Raw genomic sequence first — 23835 nt, 5'->3', positions numbered from 1 at the left:
GTAGCTACAATTGTGCCGGACCTCTGTGGTCGCAAATAGTACTAATCTTACACAAATTACACTAAAGAGATTCAAATAATACAAATTGTTATATATTTAGATGTATCGGTTATTATAAGGACAAAATGAAAAAATTGAGACTTGTCGTGAATTCCATAATTTAAAATATTAATGAAAAATATTGATAATTTATGAAAAAAATAGTATGTTCCTCGAAAACAATTAATATTATGAATAAAAATATAAAATTTCTCTCAAAAATAAAAATAAAAATAGAAAATAATATTCAATAAAATATTCAACAGTCTGACTAATACGCTTATCTAAGAACTTCACCACTAAGTAGTTACAAGTCAAATATCAGTTTTCAAAGTTCAAATAGTTGATCCAAACCGTTCGACATGATTTCCATGTTAATATGCAGTGGTGGAACATAGTGCTGTTAAGGGGTGGCTTAGTCACCCCCATAAATTAAAAATTAATATTTTAGTTCTTCATATTTTATAATTTATATAAGTACTAAACATATCAGCCCCCTTGTAAAATAAAATTACACAACAATAATTTATTTAGCCCCCTAATCTTAATTTTCTAGTTTCGCCGCTGTTAATATGTGCTTGGAGACCAACATTCTTTTGAATTCTTTTACTATTTTTTAGATAGATACAAAATTATTGTTTTTTATGGTCCAAAATCTTTTGAATCAGTGAATTTTCTATTTATCTAAAAAAGTGTAAAAATTTCAAAAATATAAAATTTGATATCCAGACACATTTTAACATGGATATTATGTTGAACTGTTTGAATTGACTATTTAAACTTTAAAAAAATGATATTTAACTTGTAACTTATGAGCACTTGGTGGTGAAGTTCTGATATAACTATATAAGTGTATTAGCTAGATTCAAAATTCAAATAATAATAGATTTATCGTTGGTGTTATAGTCATTCTGTACTCAAAATCAACAATACTGAGTAAAATTAAGAATTAGGTATGTAATTGTCGCCTTCTTCTTTTTCTTCTTTTATCTTTTTTATCTTATCAGTATTTTTTTTTTTTTTTTGGTTCTTATCTTATCAGTATTAACAACTCTTTTTTGAAAGGTTTGTTATTTAGAACAAAAGAAAAAAAAGAATTGAAAAGGGCTAATATTATAGTTCTTTCGAAAAACACCATGCTGATGTGGAATACAGCAAATACATAATGCTTTCCCTGAATTTTATGCATGTAAAAAATTGGATTTAAGATATTTCCTAGCTTCACTAGTTCACTAGTTCACTATTCAACTTGTGATCTCCGTTTCGCAAACAAAATGGAAGCCGTGTTTTCACTATTATTTCCGATGGAGATGGAAATGAAAAACAAAACAAAAAAGGATGCATCCGCTCACCTTCCTAAGTCCTAACCACACTTTTGGTCTTCTTTTCGACCCTTCCAACGTGACCTCACCTCACCAACACCTCAATTCGTCATCGGTCCAAGTCGGTTGCCATATAAATTCACCACCTGCTCCACTCCTACCACCACTCATTTCCATTCTCTCAGTTCTCTCCTTAGTCTCCTCTAGAAGTCTTCCTTCTCTTCTTCCAGACTTTTCTATTCTCTTCTTATAATCTCTCTGTGCCTCTCGTTTACCACCAGCTTGTCTCTGTGTTTGAGCTCTTGCTACAAAGGAAACATGTCGGACATGAAGGTATGATTTTTGTTTTCTTGATTTTATTTTTAGAGGGTTTGGTAGATCGATTTTTGAATTGGGCGGTTTGTTGGAATAGGGATCAGAACTGATGGGGTTTCGGGTCTAGACTTTTGATTTTGATTTTAATGTCCATTTCAATCAAAAATCCCCATTTAGTTACTACTGTGTCCCATTTAAGAGAAAATTTAAAATTTGGGTTGAGGCAAACTAGTATTGGAATTTTATTGAGCGATATATCTTATGCAAATCTCATATTTGTGAACTAGTTTAATTTTTTTTGCAATCTTCTAATGTTTTACTGATTTGTCTTTTTGGAGCAGAAGATTGTGTTAAAATTGGATCTACATGATGACAGAGAAAAGAAGAAGGCGATGAAATCTGTCTCCGGTCTCGAAGGTGTGAATCACCTTTTGCCGTTATTTTTTTTTTATAACTTTGATAAATGAAATAATCAACAATACAATTGCTAATATTCTGAAGTTGCAATAAACCAATTAGCTCAGTAGTGACTTAGCAGACCCCTGATCAACACTAACCAAACTAACCAAATTTGCATAAATTAATTTGTGTATTGTGATAATTACAACTCCACCTTTAATTGGACAATTGATCAGGGTTTTTCCTTGTAATAATTCTGTTTCTCTATTAATTAACTAAAGAATTATTGTTGCTATGTAACTGATGACTTTTGTCCTCTAATTTGCAACAGGAATCGATTCCATTTCAATGGACATGAAAGATAAGAAACTCACAGTGATCGGCTCTGTTGACCCGGTCGAATTAGTTTCCAAACTAAGAAAACAGTGGAATCCTGAAATCTTATTAGTGGGATCCGCAAAAGAGCCAGAGAAAAAGAAAGATGAGGGCAAGAAGAAGGAAGATTCCAAGAAAGATGACGATAAAAAGGATGCTAATAAGCAAGTTGCTGAGTTGATCGAGGCTTACAAGGCATACAACCCTTACATGACCACACACTACTATGTGCAAAGCATGGAAGAAAATCCTAATAGCTGTGTTATTTGCTAAGAGATGATGCATGATGAATTGGGAATTGCACATAAGCCTTGTTGAGTCATATGAGCGTGGTTCAAGAAGACTGGAGAGATGGTGATCTGTATAATTACGGAGAAGTCGGACTTGGTTATATAGTAGTAGTAGTCAATGGTGCTATATCTTAGAGTTTGTACAAAGTATAGGGCTTTTTTTTTTCGCTTACTATTTTGTGGTGGTATTATATTAATTTATTTGTGTGTTAAACTGTAGGAGATAAATTTTGGCAAAAGTAATGAAGCAGAAAGAGTAACATGGTATCTGTATTGTCATTATGAATTAATTTGCGGATACGGATACGGATAATATCCGTATCCGTAATTTTTAATTAAACGGATATCCGTGTGTAATTTTTAATTAAACGGATATCCGTGTGTAATGGACCCGGTAAAAATTTTTTTTTAATTAAACCTTCGATTTATCTTTTCTGCGCGAGGGTTCGACTTTGAGACTTGGGGCGGAGGCTCTATTTATTGTTGCAGAAACAGACAGAAATTAATTAATCTTTAGTCATGTATATAGTTTGAAATAAAGTTAATTAACTAACATTTTTAGTCATGTATATAATTTGAAATAAAGTTAATTAATTAACCTTTTTCAGATTAATAGAAAAGTCAGAATATAAATTTTAAAAAAATTTATACATCTCGTTCAAACTATCTTTTCAATTCAATTTCTTAAATGATATATTTTTTATTCGATTATTTTGAAAATCAAATATTAATTTCAATTAGTATTTTAATTTCAGATTGTGCAGCATCTCTTTTTTATTTTAGAATTATATATGTTTAGAGAGTCTTTTGTGTTGGTATATTTTGATTCAAATTATAGTTATGTTGGTGAATTTTAGTTAATTAGATATAGTCGGTGAATTGATGAATTTTAATTATGACTATATATATTTTGTAATGACATAACACATGTATTTTGAATTAAGAATCTGAATTATATCCGTATTTGTATTCGTATCCGAAAAATATTCAATCCGTATCCGTATAATATCCGATCCGTATCTGTATTCAAAAAAAAAAATACGGATACGGATATGATTGTAGCACTATCCGATCCGTTTGCACCCCTACATACATCGAGCATATTAAAACTAAAAAGCTACATTCCCACCAAAGAGGTTTATTGTTTGCAACATATGTCAAGTTGATGACTCAGTTGACAATTATTGTCGAGTTGAAAAGTATAGTGCTTCCTAAAATGAACCTATATATGGAACTTTCACAATCAGCAAGATATGATTGTCGCAGGAAATCTACTTATATGGAAATCATGACAATATTTTTTCTGCAAAAGATAAACGGAAACAATGTGTTCAAAATTGAGCAAAAGAAGGTAAAAATACTTGAACACATGACAATCATATTCCCAGCTACCTTTGTTGTTTCCAAGAGATGTACGAAGGGAGCAAACGTATCGGATAGGGGTAAAATTATATCTATATTTGTATTTATTTTTCAGATACTGATACTGATACGGATCATTATTTTTTGGATACTGATACGGATCAAATGTTAAACAGATATAGATATGGATTAGATATTAAACTGATACGAATATGAATTGGATATTATCGGATACAAATACGGATATAATTCGAATATTCGATCATTATGGCCAACAATATAATTTTCTCATAGTAAACTTGTTAAGTCATTACCAAATATTTATACAATTAACAAATTTAATTACTAACATATATACAGAATCCAATATACAAAAAATGTGATCCAGGCATCTTTGTTTTCTTTCTTTGAAATGGATAAATTGGCTTTGAATATATCTGTGAGACATGGTGTCAAACTTCATTGTTTGATCAAATGTTACTTTATGCAATTTAGTCTTTCTGACATAATCTAATTACCAACTTCGATAAATTTGCAACTCTCACCCTTTATATTCTTTTAGTTGTACACAAGTCCCTGGAACAACCAATATATCATATCAGTAAGTGTTTGAGAGGTTCACAAAAATTCAATACCAGTTTTACATAGTAACACAAAAGGTATCAACAAGGAAACATATAGCTATCCATCGGTATGGCAAGAATTTGAACTCAGTACCAACTACCAAGAGAATCCTAAGGTTTTAAGTTTTCAACCAAAACCAAAAATCAAATCAGCCTAGATGTCCTGAGCTTTAGCCCACAAGAAATCAAAGGTAAAAGAAGAGAAATTACAATCAAATTTTCTCCATACTTATATCGGTGTTTACAAGCCATACAACCCTCACATGACCACCCCCTACTATATTCGCAGCATGGAAGAAAACCCTGCTAGCTGTGTTATTTGCTAAGAGACTGTGCATGTTGAATTGGGAATTGTACATAGGCCTTGTTGAGTTATAGGAGCATGGTTGGAGAAGAGTGGGTGGGCAGCGGCCATATAAGTATGGAGAAATTGGCCAGTGGTTATCCATTGGCATGATTTAATGTGTTGCATCTTAGAGTTAGTTAAAAAAAAGAAAAAAAAAAGATAAGGCTAATAATAAGCCAATTGCTGAGATGATCGATGCTTACAAGGCATAAAACCCTCACATGACCACACTCTACTCTGTGCACAGCATGGAAGAAAACCCTAATAGCTGTGTAGCCTGTGTTATTTGCTAAGAAATGGTGTATGTTGAATTGGGAATTGTACACAGGCCTTTGATGAGTTGGAGCATGGTTGGAGAAGAGTGCAGAAGCAGCGACCCATATGATTAAAGTGTTGCATCTTAGATTTTTTTTTTTTTTTTAAATTAAGGCTTTTTTCCTTACTATTTTGTGGTGTTATTATTGTCGAGTTCAAAGTATAAAGCTTCTTAAGTGAACCAAAATATTGAACTTTTACAATGACAAGACATGATTATCACAAGAAAATTACTAATCGGAAAGCATGACAAAATATGTTCTGCAAAAGATAAACGGAAGCAATGTGTTCAAAACTGAGCAAAAGAAAATAGAAATATGTATATACTTTTTTGAAAGGTTTGACAGTGAAATGTCAAACAATTACATCTACAGTTCTGCATACAGTAACAGTAAGCTAAACATCAACACCACAGAAAGTAGAAATACTTGAACACAGAATAATCATATTCCCAGCTAGCTCTGTTGTTTCCTAGCGATGTACGCTAGGAGACTATCCCGTAGCCTACCGACAGAGCTTGACAGTATGTACTAAAAATCTAATTACTTAAAATTGTACACACACACACATTATGTCGGTCAGTGAAAAATATTTTAACAATAGAGCAAGGAACTAGAAGAGTTAATAAAAACTACTTGATAGATAAAGGAACAAAAGTGGTAAACATTTTACACTTAATTGTGTACTATGGCTGTACCTGCAAATCGCTAGTGGGCAAACACCACAATTGATCATTGCAATTTGGGTTATAACATCAAGCTTCTCTTTTGGGATATAAAACAGAGCCAGTCCCACAGTAAATCATGATTACATATTCTGAAGCAGGCGAAGCCTCATGAGGCATGCGTTCTGTTCCAAACCGGCACCAAACAATGGTTAGGGTACAAGATTCTTAAGACAGGCTATTGAATTCATTCTGGGTGCTTCAAGCCAAAGTGTTACCACAATGGAGATAAACGATGCCACACATAACCTCATTCTTGGGCTGAAATATCAGCAATTTTTCGACATATGGTCATTCCATCGCCTATTGGAACCTGTAAATTTACCGTGGTCAATATTTTAGCTGCGATGTGCAGGGTCCAATGTGTGTGTTTTGTGTGAGGGAAAGCAAGAGAGGAGAGAGAGATTAGCCTACCAGACTAATACTGATACGTTTATCTTCCAGAATTTTCATGTTAAAGTTTCTTATACTGACAGTTTTTGGATCGTTAACCTGAAGATAAGTGACATATGTTTACTTCACAGCAAAAGCATATATTAGTTTAAAAAATGATATGTTTTACTAAACAGCGGCACCAATTTCTTACACCAGGATCAGCAACTTTTCCATGCCAAAGAACATTATCCATGATTATTACACCACCAGTTCTCACCTGTGTAGTATGAATATTAACATGAGTTTGACTAATACAGATAAAGTCTAAGTACAGTAACAAGAATGAATAATAAAATTTACATGATATTCACTTTGGAATTAAAGACTTGCTTCTAGAAACTGGTTGACCTTCATACAGAAAATATCATGTACCAGATATCAAATACTAAGAAGATAATTCACAAGGAACTTACTAACTGCAATAGAAGTTCAAAATATTCATTGTAGGATCTCTTGTCAGCATCAACAAATGCAAAATCATAACTACAAAACAATGGGATAATAAGCATTTGGTTATTGAGCAATTTAGAAAGACTACAATCTTCAAACAATCCAGAACTAAGGTGTAATTGACCTGTTGGCTTCACCACAAAGGATTAATGATTTTAGTGTATCAACCGCTAAGGAATGCCTTACATCGACCTAAAGATGATCAAAATCAAACAATAATTAATTATGCACATAAATCAAATAAAATAGGCACCAGACCTAACTTTCTAGTACATTCAAAGAGTAAAAGAACAACTAACCAATTCAACAGAACTGCGCATAACATATTTTATTTGGACAGAAAAATCATAAAATACTGAGTACTTCAATCAAATAAAAAGTAGGAAACATCTCTCGGATACTACAACCAACCTTGTGTGAGACGCCTGCTCGTTTATAAAATTTCTTAGCAACTTCAATACATCTTGCATCTCTTTCACAAGCAACTAACTGGCCTGAATCCGGAAGGGATAATGCAATGGCTAACGAAGAGTAACCCTAAAATTAGTAAACATCAGATGCATATGTTACTAAATATTGGTAGCTTAGGTGATAAAATTAAGCCCTGGTAGGTCAAAAGTTGAATGATGGGTTGAAAAGCAGTATGGTATGAGCATACAGTGATGAAGAGTGCAAATTATAGGATTATGTTACATTGTACATCAGATGAGAGTTGAAATTAGTTGTCAATATTAATTTGTGCTTGTATATCCAATCAAGTGGGTCTGACGCTGGCATAATAAGATCCTTTATGAAGCGTTACAATCTGATATCTGAGTACTATACCTCTTGAAGTCATTACTGGCACATGCTGGGGTGTCTGGAGTTGATACTGGGCCATATAAAGCCTGCCCAGGCGGGTCCAGTGTTACTGCTGGATCTAAATTACAATAATAGTTGTTGTGACTTTTCACATATGTTTAAGTTCTGGACAAAAGCATCAATACAGAGACTGATCGAGCTTGTCACAATACCAGTTAAATTCGGTACCAGAAGTACCAGGTTTGAGCAATAAGAAACAAAATCATACAGTGTAAATGCCAACTTCAATGCACTTTTTTGCTCCCATAATCTGCACCAGCATTGCTAGTAGTTGTGCCTGATCGGGTGACACCTACGAGACAAGTTAAACGAGTTCATGATAATTTTAATTTGTTTTCTTTGTTCAAATTAAAGTACGTTATTATACCAATCACTTTAGTAAGAACCATTCTTTAAAAATAATAAATTTCCTTCTAACAAAATATCAAGAGATGAAAGGAAGGAAAATTCATACTTGCATTTGACTCCCGTGCATAGTTGATGTCTCTTCCCTAAGCTCACGTAGAATCTTTAAATTAAGAAATACAATCAGAATTCTGGAAAAGAAAAAGATAATACACGTAACCAACCCCTAAAATAAATAAAACACCTAAAGCATCTACTTGATACGATCATATGCAGACAAAATTTAAAATCAACCGTCAGAGAAATGCAAACAAGGAATCTGACCTGAGGTTCACGGACATTAGACAAGACATATTCGTACAACTGAGGAGTGAGGCTTATCACCTGCTTCCTCCCGTACTTCCCGTCTTCTACCACCACCACCGGGGCCCCATTGTCAGTGGAGATACTCCTAAAAGTGCGCTTGAAGCGACAGCGAACGAATGGAGGGAATAAAGAGACTTTACTGGAGGGAATTGGAGTTCGTAACACTGGAGGGAGACCGACCGAGAGTAGAGCGGTCATGGCGCTGAACCTGGCGAGCATTTGGAGCAAAATGTTCCCTCGTCAGTCGTCACTCGTCACTCGTCACTCGTCAGGTCGGAAAAGCAAAAATGCACAAAAAAAACAGGCGCTTGCTTTGTTAATGCATTTATTTGGGCCTTCAGTGTAGACTAGTTAATTTCCGACTACATTTTGGGTCGTCCTAATATTTGGGCTTCTGAGGTAAGGTTTATTTTGGTATTTTCTAACCTGGCATGTGGCATCGGACTTATTTGGGTTTCTGGATTTGGATGGGATCAAGGACAATTCAGGAGTAAAACTTAGGTTCTATGGATAACATAAGGTTATCCGTACAATGGTCTCAAAAATATATCATATAAATTTAAAATTTCGATCTAAGTAGTTCAGTAAATTGGTTATATAATGAACTTGTAAAATGTTAATTTTTACTATTTTTGAATTTTTTTTAAAATATTTTTCATGATTTACGAAAAATGACAAAAAATGATCTAAAATATTGTCAATTTTCTTTTATTTTTTAAGTCATTTTTTGTCATATTTCATAAATCATAAAAAATAGTAAAAATTGGTATTCTAAAAGTTCATTACCATTATATAACCAATTTACTGAACTACTTAGATCGAAAATTTAAGTTTATACAATAGATATTTAATACCGTAGCACGGATTGCCTTATGCTATCCATAGCACCCAAGCCTTACTCTAAATTCAGACTATTAATGTTGTTTATGTTTCGACCAATGTTTTTTCACCTGAAATTATAAAACTAGAGTTCAATAGACTCAAGATCAAGACGCATAAAAATCAACACACATAATTAATTCCAATTGATTGTTGACTGCTTTAACTTGTACATTCTGTACTAAATGAACTCTAAGCTTCATAAATTTGATGCAAATGAATTACCGTTACATAAACCACAGCTGTTAGCTACTGAGCGCTGTGAATGTTTGAAGTGCTACTGATGATAGTTTGTGTAATATTGTGTCTAACAATTTGCAGTTGGGTGAGCAAGTATCTGGTTGGTAGTCTGATTACAGTTTTTGTGTTGGTAGTCTGATTACAGTTCAATAGACTCAAGGTTGTTTAGTTTTAATAGGATTTTTAGTTTTGAATACTCTGCCGATGATGTATTTGTGCCCTGAAATCTTGCTACTGTCTAACAAGGTTCAGTAACTAGTTAAGGATGCCGGGTGTGAGTGACTGAGGCATTCATGCATGGTATCCCAGGGTTTATTAGGGGTTTTTTCCTTTTTCTATATGCGAAAGGTAAGATGTTTGTAAAACTCGTTTACTGGTAAATACAAATATGGGCTGCTACAGCCTACACAGCCTTTTTTTTACAAAATAAAATAAAATAACATATTCCAAAACCAATAGCCCAGATGTGTTATTTTAAATTTCAACAGATAGTACGTGTTATCATGATTTTGTTGGAATTAATTTCAATTAATTACAACATATGTGGGCTTATATGTAATATAAATATATATTAAATAATAGACTGTCAAAATTAGACCCGTTATGAAGTGATCAAATTAAGTATTATTTATCGTGTTCAATATGTGTCATGAGAAGTGAGGCCTTTCACCTTTGATGTGTAGAATGAGTATTAATAACTTTATGATTTAGTGATGATCTAAATTATATAAAGTTTGGTAATAATACAATTATGCTATTGGTCGCTGGGGAACACAATCAAATATGACAATGTTCCGTAAATAAGGAAATACCCAATAAGACAAGTTCTGAATTCAGACCCACTAAGGATCCAATAAGAAAACAAGATTAATTAATTAATTAATAAAATTAATTAATTAAAAGGAGAAGGCACCTATTCATTTGATTAATTAAAAGGCGCTTGATATCACTTTATTAGACCTATTATTTCGACTTGTTTCCATACAAAAATCTATGTTTTGAACCAACAAATGGTGCCTTTTACATTGAATATCCATAGAATGTGGTACTGCTATGTTTTGGTTCTTACTTTGCAGGAATTAGGCGAAAACGGGCAAAATCAGGAAAGTTACTGAAATCTGAGACATCTGATGCGACCCTCATCACATCCGATGCGACCCTCATCAGAGCCGATGCGACCCTCATCAGAGTCGATGCAGGTTGCATCAGACCTGATGCAGGTCGCATCGCGAGTTTCCAGAGCAGACAGCAAAGGCCCAGAATTGAAGCACTCGTTTTAAAAAGCCTATAAATAGGCCACCCCTGCTACCAGAGAGGGAGTTCCGAAATTTAAAGATTCAAAGCCTCAAGGAGAGAGAAAAGATCAAGAGAGAAGAGAGAGATTGGAGATCGCTTGGAGAAGAAGAGAAGATTGCAAGATTCTCTCCAATCCACCTTGGATCTTTGAGCTTCATCATGATCTGCCTATTCTCTCTCTCTTTTATGCTTTCTTTTGCTATGCTTGAGTAGATCTCTAGTTCTTAGGGTTAGGATGTAGTCTCTAAACCTTGTCTTTGAGTTGAATGATGTTTTGATCTAAGTTTGAACTTGTGTGATTGTTGTTTGAGTATTCATTGTTTGCTTGATTGTGATTTCTTGATTGATTCTTGATTGTCTACTGTTAGATGTCTATAGCATCTCTTCTAGTAATTTGGCCTTGATGTATCTTGTAATTGTGATTGAGCATTTGAGGTAGATCTAAGATCAATAGTAGCCGAGAGGTGAAATTTCTATTATCGAAAGGTTGTAGATACCTCTAGTTAACCAGACAATCAATTTAGGTTAGATACCAGTAGGCGAGAGCCACAGGTTGAAGCCTCGCACAAGAAATCAACTTAGATACGAACACATGTCAGCTCTGCTCGAGGGCCATGCGACCCGCATCAGAGATGATGCGAGTCGCATCATACGGGTCGCATCAGAGATGATGCGAGTCGCATGATAGGTCCAGAGAAGGCAAAGTTTGGGATGAAACCTGAAACCCTAGGAACGCCTTTTATCTTTGATTCAAAACTAAAACCTTTAACTGCTTTCATTACTGTTAATTGAATCTTCATTTGAAATTAGGAAATATAAATAAATCAAACCCAACTCTTCGCACTTCTAGTACCTAGCTTGGATAAGTGGTGATTTAGAATCGAATTAAACCGTCCCTGAGGATCGATACCTTAATATACTATACGGATAGGGTTGTGCACTTGCAACCCTAGACGAGAGTAGATTCAAGGTTTAAACTGGTATAGCTTGCTATACCTGAGACTTTGTAGCCTACTTTTGTAAGCGAACAAGTTTTTAGCGCCGTTGCCGGGGACGGCTATCAATTCTTTTCTAGATTTTTGCTTATCTTAGTTAATCTAGATTTTAAATTTGTATCTTTTCTTTTTCTTTACTTCCTTATTACTAAAAACTGGCTTTCATACCCCCTCCTGCAAGTAAATTCAGGCTGACTTACCAACTAAGGAGCAGAGGACCGCTTTTTGACGACACTCCTCCAGACGACACAGTTCCTGCTCAGTCATCAACTGACGCAACCAGCATCGAAGTCGACGCGACCCTCATCACATATGACGCGACCCTCATCAGAGCTGACGCGGGTGGCATCAGAGCTGACGCTGGTGGCATCACTATTGACGCAACTTGTGTGACAGAGACAATGTCAGAGCATCCAAGCAGGGAAGATAGGGAAGCAGATGCCAGAGAAAGGGAAGTCCTGACCGACCAATCTGACGATGAAATGGATGTCTTCATGCCAAGGACCTTACGGGAGTTCAATGTACCAAGGGCTGGGGATGTCAGAGGTGCAATCAGACTACCAAGGATACCTGGGCAACAACCGAACTTCAACCCAGGAGTTGTAAACATGGTTCAGCAGAATGTCTTCAATGGCATGGATCACGAGGATCCACATGCTCATCTCCAAACCTTCCTCGAGTGCATCACAACCATCAAGACCAATGGGGCGACAGCTGATTACACCAAACTTGCTTTATTTCCTTTTACTCTTAGGGACAAGGCTAAGAAATGGTTAGGGTCGTTACCAAGGGATTCTATTACCAATTGGAAGGAGATGTCTAAGTTGTTTCTCACTAGGTTTTTCCCCCACAAAAGAACTGCCAAGGTAAGGAACCAACTGACCAGTTTTAGGCAGAGGTCCGATGAACCCCTCAATGAGGCATGGGAAAGGTTTAGGGAATTGCAATACTCTTGTCCCCATCATGGTATTCCTGATTGGTTGTTGATTCAAACATTCTATGATGGTCTAACTGAGAGCACTCGCACTTCTGTTGATGCAGTTGCAGGTGGGGCGTTAATGTCAAGGGAACCTCTGGAGGCCATGAACCTGATTGACAACATGACACAGAATCAACAGTGGTCTTGCCGTGACAACACCCGACCTGGAGGTGGAGGCAAGTACGAAGTTGATCAAATCACCACTCTAATCACCAAGTTGGATGCCATGCAGAGGGCAATGGACAAGTTGAGTGTGAAGGCAGTCGAACATCTGCCACAAGTCTGTGTCATGTGTGGAGATGAAAGACACCCTTATGAGCATTGCCCACTAGTGCAAAGGGATGAGGAACTCGAGCAAGTAAACTATCTCCATAATGAATCATCCCACTTTCTGAGACCCCAATTCAACAATCCCTCCTTCACCAACTCCTTCAACAACCCTTCTAGCAACAACAACAGGAACTTCTACCAGAATGCTTTCTTCCCCAATCAGAACCATCGAGCACCTCAATCCAGTCCTTCTGAGCCATATATTGCTCCCGTTGTGAGTAATTTCATATATGAGCAAGGAAAGATGAACCAGATGATGTTTGAGCAAATGAATCAAATGGCTGCTCAGAATAAGTTGCTGATGGAGCAAATAGATGCCCAAAACAAGTTGATGATGGAGAAAATGGGTCACCAAACCGCACCAAGCCAACCACAACTTGGAAAGCTGCCCTCGCAGCCAGAACCAAACCCCAGAGGAGAAGCTAAGGCGATCACACTGAGGAGTGGGACCCAGTACGATGAACCAGCCTTCCCAACTGATCAGATTCCAACTGATGCGACCCGCACCACAACCATGCGACCCGCATCAACCTCGGAGGAACCTGTGAATCCTGGTCGCATCGAGCCAATGCAACCAGCAACACCACCTGAAGAACCTGTGGACGCGACCCGCAATGGTACCATGCGACCCGCATCAAAAGGGTTTGACAAAGAGAAAGGAAAAGGGGTTGAGAAACCTGTACCTTACAGACCACCTGTGCCCTTTCCCCGACGATTAGCTGAGAACAAGTTGAACGCACAATTCGCTAAATTCACTGAGGTGATCAAAGGCCTGCACATCACGATTCCGTTCACCGAAGCTCTGACTCAAATGCCTACTTATGCCAAGTTCTTGAAGGACATTCTATCCAACAAGCGAAGCTTGGGGGGGCATGAGAGGGTGAAACTAACGGAGCAGTGCAGCGCCATTCTGAACAGGGAGCTACCACCCAAACTGGGAGACCCTGGTAAATTCTCAATTCCTTGCAAAATTGGGAAAGCTACCATCAAGCGAGCCCTGTGTGACCTAGGGGCCAGCGTGAGTCTCATGCCACGCACCATCTTTGAGCGCATGGGAGTAGGCGAGCTCAGACCCACGCGCATGACTCTACAGCTTGCTGATTCATCTGTCAGGGTACCACTCGGCATAGTGGAGGATGTGCCAGTTCTAGTCGGAAAGTTCTATGTCCCTGCTGATTTTGTGGTGATGGAGATGGAGGAGGACAAAGAAATTCCCATCATTATGGGACGACCATTCTTGAAGACGACTCGAACACTCATTGATGTGGAGAACCGAACTCTGACTCTGCGGATTGGAGATGAGAAAGTGGAGTTTAATCTCAACCGAGCTATGAAGTGCCCCTCTGAAACAGAAACATGCTGCTGGCTTGGTGTGGTCGATCAATTGGCCAAAGAACAATCTCGTAGGCAATACAGACCGGATGAATCCCACGCGGGTCGCGTGCCACAGTTCGAAGGCCTGGAAAACAGAGAACGAGGATCTGATGAAGCTGACGCGAGGTCTTCACACGATCCGAGTGAACCTGACGCGGACCGCGTCAAGGTCCACACAGAGCCGCCGACTCCTGAGCTCATAGGCAAGTCTTTAAAAGAGGGATCACTTGATAATAGTTATTTTAATAATTTTGAAAATATTTTTTCAATAAAATTCAAATAAAATTATAAAATTGAAAAGTAATTTTGTTGATAGGTTTTTGAAATTATAGATAGTTTAACAATAAAATTTGATACGATTATAGTATTGTTTGATGATGCATTAAAGACCGTTAATTTGAGAGCGTTAAAATTAAATCATTTGATGTACAGTAAACGGATAAATAATACTTGTTATTTTTATAGACATAATATGTGAATACAATGACATTTGAGTTCTAATTTAATATTTAATTTTGAAGATTGTCAAAATAATCCGAAAAGAATTGTTAAGTGACCTCTCAGAACTAAATACCTTTGGTTTATTTCCACTTAAGTAATAGGAAGTATATTCCGAATGAAATGAAAATAGACCATAAATTCAAGTGGACGTCACCATAAAAGCCGAAATTTAGATTGATGGTAAACAGCAAAAAGAAATACTGAAATTTGGTAAATCGAGATGGGAACCACTCGGTATGGCGTTCTTACGCAGGAAAATATCTAGTTAGAGGTGCTACTTTTACCCGATTACCCGGATCCGACCCGGATCCAACCCGGATCCGATTAATTTGGATAGGGTATGGTTTAAAAAATATAACCGATTAAATTATGGGTATGGGTACAAAATTAATAATTTAATATCCGACCCGGATCCGAACCGGAACCGATACTGTAATGGGTAGGATATGGGTATCATTTAATTATCCGACCCATAACCGGAACCGACCCGATACCCGTATAAATACCCGATAAAATATATATTAATAACTCTACATCAAGTTTTTGTGTTAGATAATATATTTCAGCTGAGCTATAATTTGATAAAACTTAACCAAATTTATACTACTGTTTTACACTACCCTTTAATTACATCCTTAACTAGCCCTTTAATTACGCCTTTTAATTTTTGTTCTATATTATACACATGTGACACATGACACATGATTGTCAAATTTATTCTTCCATAACCAGCTTATTTTATACCTTTTTTCTTCTATTACATTCAATTCATAGATTTTTTTTTAATTATAGAAAAGGAAATCATTATCTCTAATATTTTACTTTCTAAAAATTATCTCTCCTCCATCCTCCTGAATTCAAAAGCTATTAACAAAAAATTAAATTCAATATTTTTTGTTACACCACGAGTACTCCAAACAACCAACAACCAACTAATAATTTAGAGTTATTATTTTTATTTTGCTATGTAGCATGATATATTTTATTATTTATAAACATGATTAATAGTATAATTTTTATTTTGCAGTAGTTTTTAATTTATATTGTAATGATTTATTATATGAGATGTTTAAGAAATTATAATTATATTTAAATGTAAATAATTTCTCGAATACTTTGGAGTTGTGACTTATACCCGCTCTAGATCCGGAACCGCCCCGTATCCGAACCGGACTCGATAATCCACAAACAAGTTACGGGTATCTATCTACCCGGAACCGAAAGACTGGACCCGAAATATCTACGGGTAGATAGGTATCCGGATCCGGACCCAGCCCGATTTGAAACAAATAAGTATATGGATCGAAATTTGGACCCGAACACTTTTAGGGTCCGGGTCCAAATATAATAGTACCCGGACCCAACCCGACCCGATAGCACCTCTATATCTAGTATAGCATCCCTTTTTTTTCAGATTTTTTACGCAGGAAGAAGTCTCCTAAACCAAGTAGTTGCCTTTCTATTTTTTAAATTTCTGTAAATTATTTCCCATTTTTTTCTATTTATCATCAATAAAAAATTCGGCCATGAAAGAGACAAAGTCGTCTCTCTCATGCGTAGAAAACAAGATCCGAAGATTCGATATTTACGTTGCACTGACACCTTCTTCTAGGACACTAATTCTCCTGTTGAGTAACTTTTCATGTAACGACTCTAGTTCCCCCCTTCTTCTTTGCCACTACACAAAAGCATATGTAAATTTTAGCAGAGAAAAGCTGAAAGCTCTGTTACGAAGATTACGCAGGGAGATCAGCAGTGACGTAATGTGGCCTACGGGCATCTTTGACTTAAAATAGGTTTAAAAAAAAAAAAACAGCAGCGAGATAATTTAATGGTGGTCCTCATCAACTTACATTTTACTTATTTTGAATTCTGAACCGAGATGCACTGTATCCATCCCTGTGGTAAATCTAGTTATCTACAAGTTTTTATTGAATATTTCATATTTATTTGGTAATTAATGTTATATTGATGAGGTAATCTAATGATAAAAAAAAAATCCTTTATTAGTGAATATTTTCTTACTAAACCTTTATAAAAAAACAAGTTTTATTAGAAAAACAGACATTTCCTACTTACTTTTGTTTGATTGGGTGGTTAAAATTAAATACTCAATTTCAAAAGTAAAACAAACTTTCCCTGCATCTTTATTTTTTGGTCATGAAATATGGTATATTATTAGAGCACTGCTCCATATGTTTAGTTAATGGAAAATTTTCTAGAGGTCAGTGTTGACTTATATATTTTGCGACAAATGGGCCACTGGGTTGTTTTTTTTTCCATATTAATTGAAGAACCGAGGAGAAATGAAGAGATTGAAACAGAGAGAACACTTCATTTTGTCTACTTATTTGATGGGAATAAAGTATATTTATTACAACTATTCTATCAAATATATTAATAAGACTCACAAAATTGATATCCATAATATATTAACAATTTGAATTCATGATCCTTTAAAATTATTCTAATGTTTTAGGCATCCATACGTTTTATTTCCCCATTCCTTTGTTCTGTTGGTTGTTCAGACCTTTACCGATGATTCTGTGCTCTTTTGTTATAGTTGCTGTGCTATATTATCTGGACTTGCACTCAGGGTATGGCGCGTGATCAGTGACGTGTGGATCAACGAATGACATGTTAAACTCTGAACGAGTTGTTAAAAGTGATGATAAAGACGTCCACAATCAAATCTAATTCAATGATCATTGAATTTGATTTGGGACACGTTTTATTTATATGAATAAATTGGGAATGAGAAAGCAGTTGTTTTAGCTTCTTTGTATTTTGCTGGTTGCAGTACCAGTAGAGTCTGAAAGCATTTTCTAATATCTTATATGAATATACTTAGGTTATATTTTTGTGCATATATCATTTTTGAAAAGAATACTAACATATATGTTAATGAAGGGTGCCCCACCCCCACAAATGCATTAAAGCATCCAATTCAATGCTTTTCCAGTGAAAGTCAGCAGAGCTATTACGCACTTAAAAGGTACTGATGAAATGCAAATAAAAAAAAGCCAGTTTCTTAATCAAACAATTTTGATTGACGCTTGCATCAAAATGATATAATGCATTTTTTTTTTTGCATACAATCGCTTTGTGCCCTAATCGATTGTAAACGAAGCATAGTTGTGCATTAATCTTAGCCATCTGATTTTTAATCGAATGGATGTCCGTGGAGAATAACACATATGTGCAAGCATGAACAGTACACAAACACTTCCAGTCCAGATACCACAGTGTATAAATACTCTACATTGACATTTTACATAATAATCGAATATTACTATAATCAAAATACAAGTACAATTAAGAGAGTCGAATTCAGCGATCACTGAACAAACCGCTCTCATACCTTACAACATGCTAACCCTCTACACCATATATTAATTCTGCATTATCCCGGAAACCAATTATCGATATACTAAGCATTAACCGAGCATGTACCATTCTCACCATCAGTATCATTGCTATTAGTATCATTGCTATCAGTATCATACTTAGAGTAGACATCCAGGAAGTACAAAACAGAGACCAGCACCAAGCAGCAAGCCAACATAGGTATAGGCCCAAAGATCCATAAAAATAGCGGCAGTGAGAAGTAGAGAGCTCTAAGGCCTAGTGACCAGAAGTAGCTTCCTCGGTTAAGCACATTGGCCACATATTTTGTTCCAGGACCTGGTAGCAGAATAGCTGATGTGGGGAGCTGATTGAATGGTACATTTATGAGTATGCTTCCTGTTAATTAAAGCAAAAAATTTCCATCAGAAATTTTAACATATGCGCGGTAATATTCTTATTACCATTGACTATGTATGTACAAGTGTACAACATATGTGTTATAAGTTATTACAGCTAAATTTGATACCACCAGGTTAATAGCAGTAGTGTTCTACAGGGTATTGTTTCCTCATTTCCAGAAATAGCTTGGTGAAATTGATCAAATTTATTAGATTGTATTTAAGATTATGAAATGATACAATAAAAATGTGATAATCCCATTGCCTGCTTGATGACAGGTTCAACCTTGATAATACAAATTAAATTAATTGAAGAGTCCAGGTGCTGATACTCTGTATCATACTTAATGGTGATAACACAATTCAAGGAAAGATTTTTCACTGAATATTTGTATAATGTATTAACCATATAGTACCGTGGCTATAGTAGCGGATGGATTGCAAGTTCAAGAAGAAAGCCACGAGAAAGCAGACTAATATGGCAAGGCACTTCACCGAGAGGCCTAGTTGGGTTGTATTGCCCAAAATTAGAGCACCGCCTCAGACGCCACCCATAGTGGCACTATTGCTGTTTGTCATGATGATAGCTATGATGGAGCTCAGCATAATTGCCGTGGAGGCAAGGACAGTCGATGCCATTATGTTGTTGCGAAGACTCTGCACCGCTAGCACCCCATATTTGGCTGGATCCTGAAAAACATGAAAATAGAGTTACAATGGCAATGGCCACAGTAACTAGAAGTAAAATTTTGAGGAATAAATCTGCTGCGATTCTAAAGGATTGCAGGGTCCTGCGATTCTAATCTCAACCATTTATATATTTTGAGATTAATGCACAAAAACTATCTCCTTCCAAGATTCATACATTCTAATAAATGAATGATTGGAATTGGAATCGCGAGACCTCTTCCGAAAATTGTAGATGAACAAATTTCCCAGTCAAGATTTGACTTGGTACCCATTTGGTAAAGACTTGTCAAGAAATTTAATTTACAGTTCTCTTTTGTTTTAATTTGGTTGATCCCTATGATGTTTCAATTTTCATGACTTCGTCTAGACTCTAGATGCAATATGAATATTTTCTTTTCTTTTGGTTAGGGATGGGACAGATAAACGTGTTTTGGGGTATACCGGTATCACTTATCAGTGTCTGGTAGACTGGTACTGTGGTGTTTTGTATAGTGTGTCTTGTGTATGTTAGGAAGAAATGAAACCACTGGATTAATTCCACCTTTTAAAAAAAATATTAAGTAAATTCGATTTTGTTATAAATGCTTTTTTCAAAAAGAAATTTTCTGTCGCAACACACAAGTACACACATGTACACACAGTTCAAATAACTTGAACCACAAAAAATCCATTAAAAAATTGGTCTTAATTACCATCCGTGGTTCATGACGAATTCGTGTCCTCTGCATTAACTAAAAAAGAATCTTTTGAGTTGATGTATCTAGACCGTATGATCTGCTTTAAGATCTGTGTGGACTAGATCTACACTAATATTAAAGGGTCCTGAATTATAGACTGGTCGGATTGACTATGTTTAAAATCAGACGGCCGAGATGCGTTAACTAAAAAAATAATCTTTTGAGTTAATGCAGACGATGCAGACTCGTTCATCACTGCATGTGTTGGAAATTTTTTTAATGAAATAAGATAAATAAAAATAAAACGAGGGAATCATCGGAAGATCCGAGTATCTTACCAAGCAAAAAGAGGGGAGAAAAATCAACCAGTCAGCAATATAGAAACTGTGAAATTAATGACATAAATGTGCAAGAAAAAACATGTGGGCCAATATCTGAAGGTTCGGATCAGATTTAAATATATATATATATAGAGTTAGGCTGGGGTGCTATGGATAGCATAGTGGCCTCTATGCTACGGCTCAATATTCGAGTTTTCAAAATCCAAACGGTCGATCCGAACCGTTCATCTTATTCTCCATATTAATATCTGCCTGGAGACCAAATTTTACATTTTTCTGAATTTTTTTACTATTTATTAAGTATTTTACAAAATTGTTGATCCAACGGTGGCTGCACAAAACAGTAAAACCGTTGGATTAGCGATATTCAAAGTGGCTTAATAAATAGTAAAAAAATTCAGAAAATTATAAAATATGGTCTCCAAGCAGATATTAATATGGAGAATAAGATGAACGGTTCGGATCGACCGTTTAGATTTTGAAAACTCGAATATTGAGCCGTAGCATAGAGGCCACTATGCTATCCATAGCACCCCAGCCTAACTCTCTCTCTCTCTCTCTCTATATATATATATATATATATATCCTAAAAATCAAGCGCAATATGAGCCATTTGATTTTGACCCAAACAGTAGCGGAACATAATAGAGTTTGGGGGGTGCTAAGCCTCCCTGTCATTTCAATTATTTTTTGTCAAGTATATAGAAATTTGAGTAAAATATATTTTTTGTACATAGTAGCCCCCTCTATGTAATATGACAAATGTATAGGGTCTTAAGATAAAATATGAAAAATAATTATGCAATATGTTTGCTTCTGTGAGTTTTGCTTTCATATGTACTCTTGACTTTTGCACCATCAATATTTTAAAAATGAAGAAATTTTTTAATTTGAAAAGTTATCAACCGTACAAAGAATTGAAATAAAAACATTAAATGTCATTGAAAGAAAGAAAACTTCTTAATTAAATCTGAAATCTCATGTAGCATTGATCTCCAGTTCATTAAAAAAAAAACAAATCAATCATCTCTTCAGAAGAGTTGCGATGTGCAAAAATTATAGAAAGCAGAGTTAATCAGAAGTGTAGCGAAAATTCAATTTTAATTAAGGTTTGTGTTTGTTTATAGTTTTTAAAATTATTATTCATTATAACTTTGGGATAAAATGATAATTTATTTATTTTATGTATAATTTGTATAGATAAAATTATATCTAAGAGAAAGACATTAGACTTTTATTTCAAGGCGAAGGAAAACAACTCAAACTCTGACATGAATTTCAAGTCTTGATAATTAGATTTCTGAATTGATTACATAGTTCTTTAAGTTTTGCTTGTGATGAATATTGATCAAAAGCAACCTTCACAAAGTTCTTTAAGATTATTTAAATATGAAAGAAATTCAGAGAAATGCCTCCAACTATCAGATTTCATGTTTTTAGTTTAGTTTTGATAGACATGGTATTTTATTGGTGTTAGTTATCTATTGTATTTTTTTATGAAATCAAAAAGTGAAAGATTTTGTGCTATAAATTTGTTTAATTTTTTTTTTAAATGATGTTTAGCTCTCCCTATATTCAAATTATAGTTCCGCCTCTGGACCCAAATCGTTTAAGATAGCTCATTGTCATCACGATATTCTCAATACTGACAGTACATATGAAAACACAAGTTCCCTATTTCTAGTATTAGCTAAAGAAAATAGCAATTTTCTATCATTTTCCAGCTTGCACCAGTATGCACCTAGTATTAGTCTTTAATTCCTATCTATTATTTAGGAGAACATGCAACAATGATTAAAAAGACAACAAAAGAGTTTCACCTGCATTACAAATTGAACCCAAAGGCGACGATTCATGGAATTGATTCCAATAACAGTAGTGCTTGGATGCATCACAACGCGATAAAGAAGCCACAAATGGTACCCCAAAAGTGCCAAGACACCAATAGGAACCAACACACAATCCAGCTCTTGTTTCTCCATGGTTGCAATTAATATTTTTTTTGTCTATATATATATATATATATATATATATATGTGCCCCGTAAGATTGAATTTTATTGAGAAATTTGGGGCAGGCGGTTTTTGGTGGAGTAGAAAGAGAGAATTTATGACTTGTGATAGACAGGTGTCAAACACAAAATGTATAACTTTTGCGGCTTAAAAATAGGAACGGAGAAAGGCAACACCGGGATCTTCTGCGACCATTTGAAATTAGTGATAAATTTTAAATATGATAATAATTTGACGTTTTTTAAAATTTACTATTGGGAAATAATTCTTAATTTGTTTATTTAAATGATAATATAAAATATTCATATTTGTATAATATAAATAAATGACGTAAATTTTATTTAAAAAAATATATGAAATAAATAACGTGTTGTGTGCATAATTCGTCAAATTCACAAATAATACGAAACCGTATCACAAAAAAATTGAGATATTAGTTAAGAATGTAATTAATATGCATATAATTAGTACGTAACTATATGTAATAACTTTATGCATAACATCATCATCACAAAAACTGAATATTTATTTCCTAACTGAACATTGTAATATATGTAAAGTACGTAACTATATGTAACACTCGTTCCATCCACTCTTCCATTGCCAAAGAGAGGAAGAATAACTCAAGAAAAGGTAAGAAAAGCAAACCGCTGGTATTGGAGAATAAAATCCTCAGAAGGATGATGCGAAGAGCAATGACCAAATCCAGGAAGCAGAATCAACGAAAAGGTAGAATCCGCTAAATGAAAGCACCGGCTCGAGCGACGACAGAGCAATGAGCAGTGACCAGATCCACTAGGTGGAAGTACCGAAATCGGTAACTAGATCGACCAGGTAGAAGTACTGACTCAAATGGATAGAAAGAAGGTGTATACGGAGAGGGAGGTGGGGAGGCAGAGGGGGCTCGCTCGCCATGGCGATAAAAATCGCCTTCCGCTTTTTTCTACTAATAGGCAAGTCTTTAAAAGAGGGATCACTTGATAATGGTTATTTTCATAATTTTGAAAATATTTTTTCAATAAAATTCAAATAAATTATAAAATTGAAAAGTAATTCTGTTGATAGGTTTTTGAAATTATAGATAGTTTAACAATAAAATTTGATACAATTATAGTATTGTTTGATGATGCATTAAAGACCGTTAATTTGAGAGCGTTAAAATTAAATCATTCGATGTACAGTAAACGGATAAATAATACTTGTTATTT

At 35.2% G+C, this 23835-nt stretch overlaps 2 protein-coding genes, 1 non-coding gene and 1 pseudogene across 4 annotated transcripts; 1 reads left to right on the top strand and 3 right to left on the bottom strand.

The window, feature by feature from the left end:
* The first annotated feature begins 1536 nt into the window (after window positions 1-1536).
* Window positions 1537-2959, top strand: LOC144567698 (heavy metal-associated isoprenylated plant protein 39-like). Its single transcript, XM_078317863.1, has 3 exons — window positions 1537-1694; window positions 2018-2093; window positions 2407-2959. The coding sequence occupies exons 1-3, from the start codon at window positions 1680-1682 to the stop codon at window positions 2721-2723; spliced, it is 408 nt and encodes a 135-aa protein (XP_078173989.1). The 5' UTR covers window positions 1537-1679; the 3' UTR covers window positions 2724-2959.
* Window positions 2960-5811: 2852 nt separating this feature from the next.
* Window positions 5812-8834, bottom strand: LOC144567309 (uncharacterized). Its single transcript, XM_078317410.1, has 9 exons — window positions 8526-8834; window positions 8311-8364; window positions 8065-8148; window positions 7407-7532; window positions 7120-7187; window positions 6959-7028; window positions 6697-6762; window positions 6525-6602; window positions 5812-6423 (listed from the first exon to the last, which is right to left on the bottom strand). The coding sequence occupies exons 1-9, from the start codon at window positions 8784-8786 to the stop codon at window positions 6361-6363; spliced, it is 870 nt and encodes a 289-aa protein (XP_078173536.1). The 5' UTR covers window positions 8787-8834; the 3' UTR covers window positions 5812-6360.
* Window positions 8835-12840: 4006 nt separating this feature from the next.
* LOC144567883 (small nucleolar RNA R71) lies at window positions 12841-12947 on the bottom strand. The gene has a single exon (XR_013515532.1). It is a non-coding gene; the product is annotated as a small nucleolar RNA R71 (small nucleolar RNA).
* Window positions 12948-18304: 5357 nt separating this feature from the next.
* Window positions 18305-22613, bottom strand: LOC144567533 (uncharacterized; annotated as a pseudogene). Its single transcript, XR_013515433.1, has 4 exons — window positions 22436-22613; window positions 19324-19597; window positions 18668-18905; window positions 18305-18637 (listed from the first exon to the last, which is right to left on the bottom strand). The product of XR_013515433.1 is annotated as an uncharacterized LOC144567533 (transcript).
* Between the last annotated feature and the right edge of the window lie 1222 nt (window positions 22614-23835).

The sequence above is a fragment of the Carex rostrata genome, chromosome 16 (genome assembly GCF_964058835.1).
Source record: "Carex rostrata chromosome 16, lpCarRost1.2, whole genome shotgun sequence".
NCBI classification, from domain to species: domain Eukaryota; kingdom Viridiplantae; phylum Streptophyta; class Magnoliopsida; order Poales; family Cyperaceae; genus Carex; species Carex rostrata.
The sequence above is the reverse complement of the archived record's forward strand: the minus strand, read 5'-3'. Positions and strand labels throughout refer to the sequence as shown.